At 32.2% G+C, this 15,776-nt stretch overlaps 1 protein-coding gene across 3 annotated transcripts in view; it reads right to left on the bottom strand.

Moving 5' to 3' along the window:
- Positions 1-15,776, bottom strand: part of LOC143244116 (membrane-associated guanylate kinase, WW and PDZ domain-containing protein 1-like) — a 52,583-nt gene that overhangs the window by 17,112 nt on the left and 19,695 nt on the right. For 2 of the 3 annotated variants that reach the window (XR_013024900.1, XM_076488226.1), the window contains 8 exons: positions 15,357-15,485; positions 15,116-15,186; positions 12,634-12,691; positions 12,175-12,230; positions 11,285-11,851; positions 7,941-8,144; positions 6,914-7,437; positions 5,769-5,975 (listed from right to left, as the gene is read on the bottom strand). Coding sequence is in view for 2 of the 3 variants with exons in the window: in XM_076488226.1 (XP_076344341.1) it covers positions 5,769-5,975; positions 6,914-7,437; positions 7,941-8,144; positions 11,285-11,851; positions 12,175-12,230; positions 12,634-12,691; positions 15,116-15,186; positions 15,357-15,485 (1,816 nt within the window). In the remaining variant the exon portion in view is untranslated. The remainder of the gene's footprint in view (positions 1-5,768; positions 5,976-6,913; positions 7,438-7,940; positions 8,145-11,284; positions 11,852-12,174; positions 12,231-12,633; positions 12,692-15,115; positions 15,187-15,356; positions 15,486-15,776) is intronic. The other variant, XM_076488227.1, reaches the window with a different exon arrangement.

The following is a 15,776-nucleotide window of genomic DNA, read 5'->3' as shown; positions in this document are numbered from 1 at the left end:
ACACAATATCTACTATGTTTTATTGCAAAATATTCCACTGATGGAAATGTAATCTGATTTTCTAGTTCATCAAAAAATGAACATTCAATCAGATAAGTTTCCATCAAATATAGCAATATCTCATTGAACTCAATATCTGTTCCATCCCGAGTTTTAAACGTATGTTCTGTTTTAGCCAACCTGACTGTACAATTGTTCCATCCCTAGTTTTATATGAATGTTCTGTTTTACGTAACCTGACTGTACATTTGTTACATCCATAGCTTTATACATATGTTCTGTTTTACCCAATCTCACTGTACATTTGTTCCATCGCTACTTTCATAAGTATATTGTTTCACATAACCTGAGTGTACATTTGTTTACTACCTAATTTTATACGTAAGTTGTGTTTTACCCAACCTTACTGTAAAGTTGTTCCATCTCTTGTTTTATACATAAGATGTGTTTACCCAACTTGAATGTACATTTGTTCCATTCCTACTTTTATAAGTATGTTGTGTTTTACCCAACCTGACTGTAAATTTATTCCATCCCTAGTTTTATATGTATATTCTGTTTTATGCAACCTGACTGTACATTTCTTCACTCCCTAATTTTATATGTGTGATGTATTTTACCCAATCTGTCTGTACATTTGTCCCATCCCTAGTTTTATAAGTATATTGTGTTTTACCAAACCTGACTGAACATTTGTTCCATCCATAGTTTTATAAGTATGTTGTTTTTACCCAATCTGACTGTAAATTTCTAACATCATTCTTTTATAAATATGTAGTGTTTTACTCAACCTGACTATACATTTGTTCTATCCCTTGTTTTATACAAATGATATGTTTACCTAACCTGACTGTACATTTGTTCCATCCCCAGTTTTATAAGCATATTGTGTTTTACCCAAGCTGAACGTTCATTTTCTCAATCCCTAGTTTTATAAGTATGTTGTGTTTTACAAAACATGCGTGTACAATTGTTCCATCCCTAGTTTTATAAGTATGTTTTGCTTTACCCAACCTCACTGTATATTTGTTCCATCACTAGCTTTATATGTATGTTGTGTTTTACCAAACGTGACTGTACATTTGTTCCATCCCAAGTTTTATACACATTGTGTTTTACCCAACCTGACTGTACATTTGTTCGATCCCTACTTCTATAAGTATGTTCTGTTTTACTCAACCCGACATTTGGACATTTGTCTCATCCTTTGTTTTATACATATGATATTTTTTACCCAATCTGACTGTACATTTCTTCCATTCCTAGTTTTATACATATGAAGTGTTTACCAAACGTGACTGTATATTTGTTCCATCCCTATTTTTATATTATGTTGTGTTTTACACAACCTCACTGTACATCTGTGTCATACCTATTTTTATACATATGATGTGTTTACCCAACCTGACAGTACATGTGTTCCATCCTTTGTTTTATACGTGTGATGGGTTTTACTCTACATGTCTGTACATTTTTTACATCCCTAGTTTTATATATATGTTGTGATTTCCCAAAAATGACTGTACATTAGTTACATGCCTAGTTTTATAAGTATGTTATGTTTTACTCAACATGAGTGTACATTTGTTCCATCCCTAGTTTTATAACTACGTTGTGCTTTACCCAATCTCACTGTACATTTGTTCCATTTCTAATTTTATATATATGTTGGGTTTTACCCAACCTCACTGTAAATTTGAACCATCCCTGGTTTTATACGTATATTCTGTATCACCCAACCTGGCTGTAAATTTGTTTGCTCTCTAGTTATATAAGTATGTTCTGTTTTGCACTACTTGGTTGTACATTTGTTCCATCTCTAGTTTTATACATATGATGTGTTTACCCAACCTGACTGTACATTTGTTCCAATGTTAGTTTTATAAGTATGTTGTGTTTAACCAACATGACAGTACATTTGTTCCATTTCTAATTTTATGAGTATGTTGTGTTTTACCCAACCTGGCGGTACATTTGTTCCATGCCTAGTTTCATACATATGATGTGTTTACCCAACCTCACTGTACATATGTTGCATCCCTAATTTTATATGTATGTTGTGTTTTACCCAACCTGCCCTGCCTGTACATTTGTTCCATCCTTAGTTTTAAAAGTATGTTCTGTTTTACCTAACCTGACTGTACATTTGTTCCATCCTTAGTTTTAAAAGTATGTTCTGTTTTATCTAACCTGACTGTACATTTCTTCAATCCCAACCTTTATACACATTGTGTTTTACCCAACCTGACTGTACATTTTTTCCATCCAAAGTTTTACACACATTGTGTTTTACACAACCTGACTGTAAATTTGTTCCATCCCTAGTTTTATACATATGATGTGTTTACCAAACCCGACTGTACATGTATTCCATCTCAACATTTATATGTATCTTGTGTTTTACACAACCTGACTGTACCTTTCTTCCATCCCTAGTTTTATAAGTATGTTGTGTTTTCCCAACCTGACTATACTTTTGTACTATCCCTAGTTTTATACGTATGATGTGTTTACCCAACAAGACTGTATATTTGTTCCATCCCTAGTTTTATACATATGTTCTTTTATCCAACCTCACTGTACATTTGTTCCATCCTTAGTTTTATATGTACTGTTTTACCCAACTTGACTGTACATTTGTTCACTCCCTAATTTTATATGTAAAATGTGTTTTACCCAACCAGCCTCTATATTTGTTCCATCTCTGGTTTTATACATATGACATGTTTACCCAACATGTCTGTACACTTGTTCGATCCTTAGTTTCATAAGTATGTTGTGTTTCACAAAACATGTCTATATGTTTGCTCCATCCCTAGTTTTATAAGTATGTTGTGTTACCTAACCTGACTGTACATTTGTTCCATCCCTAGTTTTATACATATGATGTGTTTACCCAACCTGACTGTACATTTTTCCATCCCTAGTTTTATACGTATGTTCTGTTTTACCCAACCTGATTGTACCTTCGTTCCATCACTAGTTTTATAAGTATGTGGTGTTTTACCCAAGCTGAATGTACATTTGTTCTATCCCTAGTTTTATATGTATGTTATGTTTTACCCAATCTTACTGTACATTTTTTCCATCCCTAGTTTTATAAGTATGTTGTGTTTTATCCAACCCGACCATACCTTTCTTCCATCCCTAGTTTTATACACATTGTGTTTTACCCAACCTTACTGTGTATTTGTTCCATCCTTAGTGATATACAGATGTTGTATTTTACATAACCTGACTATATATTTGTTCCATCCCTAGTTTTATATGTATGTTCTCTTTTACCCAACCTCACTGTACATTTGTTGCATACCTGGTTTTATACATGTTCTGTTTTACCCAACATGACAGTATATTTGTTCCATCCTTGGTTGTATATGCATGTTCCGTTTTACCAAACATGACAGTATATTTGTTCCATCCCTGGTTGTATATGCCTGTTCTGTTTTACCCAACTTGAGTGTACATTTGTTCCATCCCTAGTTTTATACAAATTGTGTTTTACCCAACCTGACTGTACATTTGTTCCATCCTTAGTTTTATACACATGTTGTCTTGCACCAACCTTATTTTATATTTGTTCCATCCCAAGTTTTATACACATTATATGTTGTACCCAACCTAACTGTACATTTGTTCCATCCCTTATTTTATACGTATGTTGTGTTTTACCCAACCTCATTGTATATTTGTTCCTTCCCTGGTTTTATATGTATGTTCTGTTTTTCCCAACATGACTGTCATGTGGTATGTTGAATGTAGCACAGGTTAAATTTAGATATTTGTGATGTCAAAGTCTATAGTTTTGTAGAAACTCAAATTACAAATACTGACAAGCTAGAATATAATATAAGAACCTCATATCTTTTCATTTTGCTCAGATGTGGTTTATGTACTGAATTAAACATAGTGGCCCTGTTCACCTCTTTCCACTTTTGGAAATGGTCCCTTATATATACTCTCTTCAATGTACAATGTGAATGACCAATTGACAGCTTAGAATATACCCTTAATGGTTTTCTTTAATGGTTTTTAATCTGAACAGAACAACCACATTCTCTTGAACCAAGATTTCAGGGAAGTAAGTTGTGTCTTTAGTCTGCTCAAATATTCTTTTTTTTATATTGATATAGTTTTTATGATTTGTTTTGGTTATGGAACTGTATGTATTAAACCTAAAAAAAAATATTTTGTTTTGTATCCTCCACATGCACAATTTTAAAATATTTAGCAAACTGTGTCCAGCAGCAACTGAGCTCAAAGATCATAGTTAGAAGAGATAACTGTTAGCTTTACTTCTTTGTTTACTATCGTATATTTTAAGAAAATTAAGTTTAATAATTTATTTCTAAATAATACTAATCTATAGATATATAATAATTGAATTTTGAAATGTGACTGTGTACTACAAAATACTAGTCCACTAAAACACAGCCAAGATAGGATCACTTCTGTAAAGAAAAAAAGAGGTTAGTTTTATGTTACTGGATACAGTAATATGACTGTACATGCACCTCATCAATGCAAATTATGTAATGTTAACTGGATATGACTGGAATGTAAATATACTAAAATAATAAATACATTATGTTATAAGACTTAAGCTAGTTTGACTAAATATTTGTATTTTTGTGCCCTAATCTGTAGTTATTCTAGCATGTAAAAAGCATAATAAATACATAATGTTATAAGACTTAAGCTAGTTAGACTAAACATTTGTATTTTTGTGTCCTAATCTGTAGTTATTTTAGCATGAAAAAGCATAATAAATACATAATGTTATAAGACTTAAGCTAGTTAGACTAAACATTTGTATTTTTGTGTCAAAATATGTAGTTATTCTAGCATGAGAAAGGCATAATTTGTATTTATTTCCTAATTATTTTATGATGGTTACAAGGTTGGTCAAATTAACAAAGCCCACATAGTTAGGGTAGATAAAATAACAGATAAAATATAAAGTCTTACTGAAAACAAACGTTTGAAATGTATTTTGGAGGTTTTAGAGATTACACAAATAATATTTGAGATTTTTTGGGACAAAGAATAATTTATTAATCATAATATGAAATTACTTCGCACTCAGACTGCTAAAAAACAGACTCAATATTTTCACAAACAGATCTTTAATAAAAATATTTCATTAAAATATTTGATTTTTTTCCAAAAACTTGTAATCTTTACTAAAATTCTACCAAAGATTGTGAAGGTACACATACCTCATCAAAAGTTATAGTATAAAGAATTAGCGTGCAAATGTATATCAAATCATGAATATTATACTGAGCCTGTTTGAAAAGGTTAATAATTATAAAGCTTAATACTGATTAAACATTCAGGAAATAATAAATAAAAATAAATTCCTTAACAAAAATCTGAAAAAAAAACATGAAATGTGAATAAATAATTAACAAAAGCAATCATCAAGTCGTCTTTATTACGTTTTTATTCTCGTTTTCCAAGATTCTTCCCTTTTTATAATTTTTCTCAGCTGTTAACTCCAATTTTAAATGAACTCCCCATGTTGCAGTGGTAAGTTTGAGGGCTTTTGACAGTATAACTCAAAGTTAAATACCTCCAATGGGTACAGCACATACAGCCTATTGTGTAACTTTGTGTTAAACCCTAAACAAATTACTTATTGAGTTAGACTTTCTTATTATTAATGGAATGTGAAACCAAAATTTTTGGGCTTCTGATATTTTTTTTTTAAATGAAGTTAGAAAATGTCACAAACTTAAAATATCTGAAAAACAAAAGTCTCCCACCTTTGACAATTTTCCCCTCCCTTTGAGAGGAGAAGCAATTCCTCCTCGTTGTATGGTAATGCGAGCTTGATCCCCACATTTACAGTCTTTTAACACTGTCACTATGTCAGCATGAGACAGTCCACTCACATCACGATTATTTATTTCTACTAGAATGTCACCCTCTTGTAACAACTTGCATCGAGGCCAATCCAGAATTTTTTTTACCTAGCAGTATTAAACATAACACTCACAAGCTGAATTAATGATATTAGGAATACATGTAGGTTCAATAAATTAATTTAACACAAAACTAAGATACCCTTTCAAAACCATCTAGGTTGTAGGGTAACATGTTTTTGACTTACAAGTTAAACATATTCTACTCAATTTTTTGCAGTTTGGAAAGCTGCATTTTAAACATTTAAAAATCCACATCTTAAACCAGTATAAATTCAAGACAAAAATTTTCAAATCGTTCAATAGTTTTTGTTTGTAACCATAGAGGTTTCATAAATTGTGCAATTTTTTATTAAATTCAGTCTTCTACAACAAACTTGTATCTCAGAATAATATATTTTATTTTTTTGGATGATGCTTCCATATTCGGTGAGGCTTGATTTGGCTAAAAACAAAACAAGAATGAATTAAAAACAATTTCCTACATCTAACCTTCTATTGGTAGGGTGCTCAAGTGTACAATCTATGGCTTGATTGAAATCTATCAATTTTTCTGAATTAACAATTACATTATGTTTTATTCTTTACCTAGTTTATTATTACAATTCTGCACACAGAAAAGTCTGCCAAAACAAAGGTTTTGACAGTTTAGTGATAGTCTTTAAATAAAAGTTATACAGTTTTATTTCAAATAACACAATAAATAAAAACCTAGATCTTTAAAAGTTCTTTCAAATATGTATAGTCTCAAAAATTATCAGCTGCAACTTTAAAATACAACCTCTTATGATTAGACATTTATATATGTATGACCACAAAATATTACACTTTCAATTTTCATAATCCACCTTCTTCATTCTGAAACATTAACGACCAAACTAGTTACTGAAAAGAAAAACGCAAATACTTGAAAATTATCAAATTATCAGTAAGAGAAGATTATGTATTTTTCATAGTTTAGATTGTCATAGAAATACAAATCTCACCTTTTGTCCATAAGAGCTGTCAGCAATAGTAAAACCAAAACCTCCACTGCCTTTTACAATATCTACTGTTAGAAACTCTGGTTTGTGTGAACTCTGTGGGTTAAAGTCCAGAATATCAGGAGTGCTATCTAATCCATTGGGGCTCAAAAGGTCAGTACTATTGTGTCTCTGAGGATGTTGGTGGTCAATCCGACCAGTACTGAGGTCAGGCATTGACTTGGCAGACCGTCCCATTGACTCTGCTTCCCCAATATCTCCTAAAAACTGAGAATTGTCTATCTTTGACCCTCCTTGACCAGGGGAATAAATGCTATGACCATCAGCAAGCTGTGTATTACTGGATGATACAGCAACTGTGGTCACTATTTCTGTGTTGGGGTCATTAGGGTCAAACAGTAAAGGGTATCCCCTACAAACTTCTAAGTGGACAATATTTCCTGGTGGTATGGACTGGAATAATTCTACCATGTCCTGATGTGTGAATCCCAAGACACACCTGTCGTTCATGTACACCAGTATGTCCCCTAAGGTATGGTTAAACAAGTAGTTATAGAAAAACAAAACAAAAATTAGTTAATTGTCGACATGATCAGTAACCCTGTTACTAAAACAGTTCTAACTAAAGTTTATTTCATTATGATCAGAGAACATCTTCAAATTTCACTTCATTTTAAAACTAGAACATCTGTACTGAGTACAAATGCCTTTCCTACATCTTTAGTGTTTGACACATGATTGATCTAGATATCTGTCCAGCATCAGCCATTTCATTAAACATACCCACTGAAAGAAAAACAAAAAAACATCATATCCATTCGTGTTGTTAACCGTAAGTTGTACATGACTACAAGGCTAATAATAAAGATACAATGAACACATGATTACTAAACATTACATTACAAAACAAAATCAGAAGAAGGTTAGCACAGTAATAAGTTAAATTATTGTAACTAGTAAATAATGGTCTGATTTTGATGAGAAAAGTGTAATAAAAAACAATTTGAGATAGGAAATCTGCAACATCTACCAGTTTCCAGTCTGCCATCTTTCCAGGCAGGGCTGTTTGGCACAACACTTTTAATTTGTAGAAATTCTTCAGGATTATCACCTCCAACTATCGTAAATCCAAAACCTCGAGTACTTTTCAAAAGAGACGTTCGTAAGATTTCTCCTTGTAGCTCTGACACATTGGATGTGAAAACATAAGGTAACCTGTATCCTACTGCACTCCCTACAAAAGAACACAGAAAATTCATCATGAGTAGTGAATATGATCAAAGTTTACTCAATATTTCTTCAACACTTCTTTAAGACAAAGAAATATTTTACCATATTTCAAAACATTCTGATGTTCAAAATTTGTTTGTTAAATTGGTTCTAGTTAGGCCCTTAGATGTATATCAAAACACAACTTACATTTAAGAGGCTAAATGAAACTTTACTGTAATAACTTGTCCAAAACTGGTAACATTCTCTCTCCTTGTTCTTCAGGAAACATGGACCATTAACCACTTCAGCACAAACATCAAACAGGTAAATATTATTTAACAAAGTTCATACAGTGCAACCAAAAGTTTCTAACTGTCATCCATCAAATCAATGTTTTGAACCATATTTACAGTTTTTACCTAATTATAACAAGACTTCCAACTTTAAACGGCATAGTGAAATATTACTATATTTTCTAAACAGCTAAATTTTCATAACCTGAATTGTTAATGTATTTCATAAAAATAACAATACAAATGAAAAATGTTTTTTCAAACATCAAATGTATTCTAAGAACTCATGACCCTAATGTACAATATACTCTAAATGTACAATGATACTTTGTACAATGTTTAACAAACAGACTAACATAACTACTACTACTACAGACAAAAAAAAATGTTATAGCAGAGTACATTTGAAAAGTATTTTCAATATAAATGTTTGTAACAATGTAGAGTTTATTGACAAACAATCCATTTAGAAATATCTAACTATAACAGAGTGAGAAGTAACAAGATTAACTATAACAATGTGTAATATATGTATAACCCTTTATACAAATACTGCTACTATGGAATGTCACACAAATTACTGTTTTAGTAATTAAGTAAGAGAAAAAAAGTAGCAACTAGAAGAATCTATATATTTAGCTTTATTAATAGGTTGTTGGTCATCTCAGTGTAAAGTTCATCGATATTTGTTTACTCTGTTCTCATCATGTGATCTGTATCAGTTTCACAGAAACTCAGTATAACTTACAGAAGTCTATATCACATCATAATATATTTCTAAACTTATGGTCATCAGAAAATAATATAATTAAAAAACATACTACCAACATGACTACAATAAACCAGATGTAAGTAATGTAAGCTACATACAATCCTACCTTATCTAGAGGTAGGTAATGTCAGTAATGTACAATCCTACCCTAACTAGAGGTAAGTATTATCAATAATACACAATCATCCCCTATCTAGAGATAAGTAATGTCAATAATGTACAATCCTACTCTATCTAGAGATAAGTAATGTCAATAATGTACAATCCTACTCTAACTAGAGGTAAATAATGTACAATCCTACTCTATCTAGAGATAAGTAATGTCAATAATGTACAATCCTACTCTATCTAGAGATAAATAATGTACAATCCTACTCTATCTAGAGATAAATAATGTACAATCCTACTCTATCTAGAGATAAGTAATGTACAATCCTACTCTATCTAGAGATAAATAATGTACAATCCTACTCTATCTAGAGATAAGTAATGTACAATCCTACTCTATCTAGAGATAAGTAATGTACAATCCTACTCTATCTAGAGATAAGTAATGTACAATCCTACTCTATCTAGAGATAAGTAATGTCAATGATGTACAATCCTACTCTATCTAGAGATAAGTAATGTACAATCCTACTCTATCTAGAGATAAGTAATGTCAATGATGTAATCCTACTCTATCTAGAGATAAGTAATGTCAATAATGTACAATCCTACTCTATCTAGAGATAAGTAATGTCAATAATGTACAATCCTACTCTATCTAGAGATAAGTAATGTCAATAATGTACAATCCTACTCTATCTAGAGATAAGTAATGTCAGTAATGTACAATCCTACTCTATCTAGAGATAAGTAATGTCAGTAATGTACAATCCTACTCTATCTAGAGATAAGTAATGTCAGTAATGTACAATCCTACTCTATCTAGGGATAAGTAATGTTAATAATGTACAATCCTACTCTATCTAGAGATAAGTAATGTCAGTAATGTACAATCCTACTCTATCTAGAGATAAGTAATGTCAATAATGTACAATCCTACTCTATCTAGAGATAAGTAATGTCAGTAATGTACAATCCTACTCTATCTCGAGATAAGTAATGTCAGTAATGTACAATCCTACTCTATCTAGAAAGAAGTAATTTCAGTAAACCATTATTTTCTCTATTTAAACATAAAATATTTACCATAAAGTGAAGAGAGTATGTTTACTTTCTTTACACCAGTACAGGATCACCATTTCTTTCTATTCTGATATATCAAGATTTCAGTTTTCATTTATTCCACCTTTTACAAAGTGAATCATCCCTGAACTACTTAACGAACAACAGAAACATTGATCTTAACCATGGTAATATCAAACAGATCTGTAGAATTAAGGTAAGAATAGTTGTTTCACATTAAATGTGGAATCCAAGGGTCACAGGTTGTACTCAAACTTTCAAATGACATTACTCTTTTTTTTAACTGAAATAAACAGCAACAAAAAGATATTTGTAGTTCTGAAGACATTATATAAAAGTGGTACCCATGGAATACAATTCTAATAAAATGTGACTGACAAGTGACTTCCCGACTTCTCTTGTTATGTTTGAAATGTTTGTGAACTCTAGAAGCACATTTGTGCAAGTTTTCATGTATAAAAAACTTAAAATGCTTTTATAGCTATAAGAAAAAACAGTTTCAATGTCACTGACGTTAAAGAATAGCTGGTTGGGACTGAAAAGTTCTTAAACTGATTGAGTGTATGGAAATAAACAAAAACTATTTGTACTCTGTATTGGATTATTATTTCTATCTTTTAATGATTTCACACATATTAAACTAGTATCTTTATATGTCTAACAATGAAGTAACTGTTTTTAAGAACTACCACAACCCACTGACAGAACACTCATAATTTATTTACCTAAAGTCTGCCATGAAATACTGTAGAGGTTCTCCCAGTGAGAGCCAGGTGGCCAGGGCCCTTTACTTGGTACGTACAGGTTTTCAACATATTAAACCAGTATCTTTATATGTCTAACAATGAAGTAACTGTTTTTAAGAACTACCACAACCCATTGACAGAACACTCATAATTTATTTACCTAAAGTCTGCCGTGAAATACTGTAGGGGTTCTCCCGATGAGAACCAGGTGACCGGGGCCCTTTACTTGGCACGTACAGGTTTTCAACAGCCCGGCCAATGCTGGGAGACCATGCAATTTGTGGCAAGGTTTGGACCTCATCTAAGGTATTCTGTGTTAGAACAGACGTCTCTGCTTGCTTGGGTACGTTGTGTGAGTCAGACATGATGTTAACATTTGGTCCCTCTTGAGAAGTAGACTCAGTATTACAAGCTTTCCCACTAGATATATTAGGATCATGTTTGTCACTCAGACATGGGATACAAGGAAGATACGGGAAACGAGAAGAAGATTCTGGAGATGAGGAGGACACCTGGAGACCTGAGGTTACACTATCAACAGGGTGAGGAGTGGTGATAGTGGTAGAAACGGGCACTGTTTGACCAGTACTTGAGACTAGTAGCGACTCACGGTTAGTTACACTGGGCCCAGAAGTGTTGCTACTCTCCATTCCAGGGTGTTCCTGTAATGTTAGTGGCCTAGAATGTGGAAATGCATTATGATCTCTTCTCAAACTGACTTCTAGTCCTGCAATGACAACAGATGTTAATGTTCAAACATAAAATAAAAATAGCAAACATAAATATTTATGACATAACCTAAACAAAACACCACTTTACTGAATGTTTAAACTCCAACTCCTTTTTGATCAAGATTGTAACAAATTACCTTATCTTTAAAATTATACAAAAGGTTACACATACTTTAGGCCTTAAAAATACCAAGACTTCTAAACATTAACCTCACATTTGCAAAAAACATTGTTATACAATGTTACGATGATTACCTTAATAATACTTCAATGGCAGATGAAGACACTTGAGAATAAAAGTTCGTAAAATAATACAAACCTTCATGTTTATCTTGAGAAACTGGATTTTCATATTGTGTTCTTCTATTTACATGACTGAAAGAAAACAAAAATGCATCAATAATTCATTGAAATTAACAGAAAACATTAATAATGAATAAAAAATACAAGATTTCTTTTAAACTTTCAGAAACCAAAAACATCCATTACACTATTCTACAGCACACCATAGCCCAAATGTTAGTTCTTCTGACCCATAGCCAGGTAAGCTAACAACCAGGCCACATCTCGCTCAGTTATAAAACATACACATCTTAACTTTAGTTCGTGATTCACGCAAAAATTCCTTGCAGGAACGTGTTTTTAAAAAAATGTTTTTGATCCAAACAGATTCAGGGTATATATGTAAATCTTATTAGTTTTTATACAAGCACACTCATCTTTATTTACACCATTAATTTTTGTCCACTACAAACATGGAAATGAGGACTTCACTTACTCAATGTAATAAGTACCGTAGTGAGGGTCATCTATCTTCTCCCATCCATAAGGAAGTTCTACAGTAGAGAAAATAATCACTATGTATACCAACACCTTGGAAGTCAAATTATTATTTTGAACCATAAAAAGTTCAACCTTCACTTGCTTATTCCAATCTAGCATCTGGTCCTCTGAACCCATTGGATTAGGTTGAAAAGGTTTTACTGACTGTTATCTCTCTAGTACTGGGTCCTCTAGAAACTATTTGTTTAGGTTAAAACAGTTTTTATTGTTTGTGATCTAACACAGGGACCTCTAAAATCACTGGCTAAAATTGATACAAATTTCATACCACCCCTTATGTATCATTAAAGAAGTAATTGTAACATTTTGTTCACATCATTGATCAGTATACTTCCATGTTTGTTTAATTACATTTCACAAATAAGATTGATAATGATATATGTCTCAAGACAACATTTAAACACAATGCCTAGAAGTTATAGTTAGATTGACATTTCATTATTTTCTACCTTGAATGACTTAACCCTTTATGATCTCCATCTGTATATTTACATATACTAGATACCATCTTCACCTGTATGTATCAGGACATGTCATAAGTAATGTCTGAAAATTTAATACAGAAAGTGCATCATCATTTCTGTCTTTGTAGAAAGCTTTAATGACTAAAATATGTAGTAGGACGTGTAGAAAAATATTCAGACAAATAAAAGAAACTAATGCAACTCCACTTTTTCAAATCATTAATCAAATAAACCTTTACAAAGATGGATTGTGTCTGAGGAGCACATTAGGCATATAATGCTTAATAATGAGTTAAAAAAGGCAATGGTGCAGCAGAAACTACACAAAACATTAAAAGTGTTTATGGTGTGGAGTCTCTCAATGAAAGAAAATGTCGAAGGTGGTTTCAGAAGTTCAGATCATGTGACTATAGCTTAAGTGATGCGCCATGTTCAGGTTGTCCTGTTGAGTTTAATGATGACTTGCTGCTGGCTGCACTTGATGAAGATTGTGCTGTAACAGTTGAAGAACTAACATAGAAGCTTAATTCAACCCATTCAATAGTTCACCGTTATCTACAACATCATGTAAAGGTGTCAAAACCTGGAAAATGGGTCCTCCATGATTTGACAAAAAACAATCTTAGAGCAAAAGTAGGCACTTGCACTTCTCTGCACTCTCATGAACGTAACTCACCTTTTCTGGACAGGTTAGTGACTGGAGATGAAAAATGGATATATTATAAAAGTGTTAAGTGCCACAGACAGTGGTTCAGTCCAAGTAAACTGGCTAAAGCACAGCCCAAAATGGACCTCCACCCTAGGAAAGTCTTGTTAAGAATTTGGTGGGATATTGTTGATGTGATCCACTTTGAATTGCTGCTACTCAATGTAACGAATACATCAGACTTCTATTGTGAACAGTTAGAGTGCTTGAATGTTGCACTGAAAGAAAAGAGGCCTACTTTGATCAATCGTAAAGGTGTTGTGTTACACCAGGATAATGCATGGTCCCATACAGCAAGGATCGCATCTGCAAAGATTGAAGAGCTAGACTGGGAGAAATTTCTACACCCTCCTTATTCTCCAGACCTTGACCAATCTGATTATCATCTATTCCAAAGCTTGCAGAACTATCTTGATGGAAAAGAGCTTGGAACACATGAATATGTCAACACTACCCTCTCTATATTCTTTTCCTCCAAAACCCAATTTTATAGAAGTGGCATTCAGAAGCTTGTGAATCATTGGCAGGAAGTAATTAATATTAGGTTGAGGAATAATTCGTGAGCGTTTTTAAATAATTTCATTCAAGCATTACATGCAAGACTATACAATACTTCAATGCATGAACACATTACACCCAAAACATTTATTATGATACTTTATTTCATGTAATACCTAGGTATATAGTATGCATTGTTGTAAACGAAATTACAAAAAATTAAATGCCAAAAGCAGATGGTATCGAAAATGCTCGATTTTGTCCACTTGACATTCCATTTAATGAGCTGAAAATGAAAGCAAAAATTAAAGACATATGAAAATCAAACACACCATCTATTAGAGCAAAAAAATTATCTACCAAATGACATGAAATATTTTGCAAAAGCGTTTCATTTATGAACATATTTTTTTAACTTACGAATTATTCCTCAACCCAATAATAATGGGATATACATTATTGATTAAATAACATTAAACGTGTTTGAAATCCTTTCTCTTTTTCTGAACCTAAAATTGGACATTACTTAAGGGATGTCCTGATATATATATTAGCCAAAGTTCTCATGCACCATTTATGTGCCTTGCACCTGGGGTGTTGTGATCAAAGCATTTCTACAGTAAGGGGAGAACCATTCCATGGATTATAAGGGCTTAAAATTAGCAAATCTTTTTCTGATCTAGAAACAGAGATCCTTTAATACTATTTATCTTTTACAGTCTTACAGTTCAAGGTTAAAACCACATTACCTTCATCATTTGTCTTTTTCTGTATTCTCTGTAACCGAGGGTCAAGCCACTGAGACGTCCCATGATTGTAACTGAAAAATAAATATAACGACAATAACCCTCAAAGAATAAAAACAAATCTTAAATATGTCCACAACAAAATATCAATCTTAATTTTCTGTTATCTTATTTTTAATACTTTAAAATTATGTTCTTCAATGAGTTATATATGAGAAGAAAATGTTTAAAACAAAACATATACTTAATAAAATAGGTTTCTCCAGTTTCTGTGTAAGCTTTCTCCCAGTTCACTGGTAATGGGCCAAGGTCAGAGAAAGAATCACTTTGTCCCACATCGCCCAAGTTTCCGAGAGACTGAGGTGTGGAAGATCTAACTCAAAAAGACAAAAGTGCAACCATAATAATCTGCACTAAAAGATACACTGCATGAAATAAAAATGGTTAGGAAGAAATAAATAGAATAAAAGCCTACAGGAGGTCAAAATAGAAAATAAAGTTTTCAATGTATCTCAAGACAGCTGGTGTGGGTCATCTTGAGATACATTTTTACTTCTAGTGGGTATCTCATTATCATGAAAGTTTTCAATTATTTTACTTTATACAAGAATTCACAAATGATTTGATATTTATTCTTGTTCAAGTTCTGTTTATAAACTATAAA

Source organism: Tachypleus tridentatus, chromosome 2, assembly GCF_004210375.1.
Source record: "Tachypleus tridentatus isolate NWPU-2018 chromosome 2, ASM421037v1, whole genome shotgun sequence".
In the NCBI taxonomy this organism is placed as follows: domain Eukaryota; kingdom Metazoa; phylum Arthropoda; class Merostomata; order Xiphosura; family Limulidae; genus Tachypleus; species Tachypleus tridentatus.
This window is presented reverse-complemented; position numbering and strand designations above follow the sequence as displayed.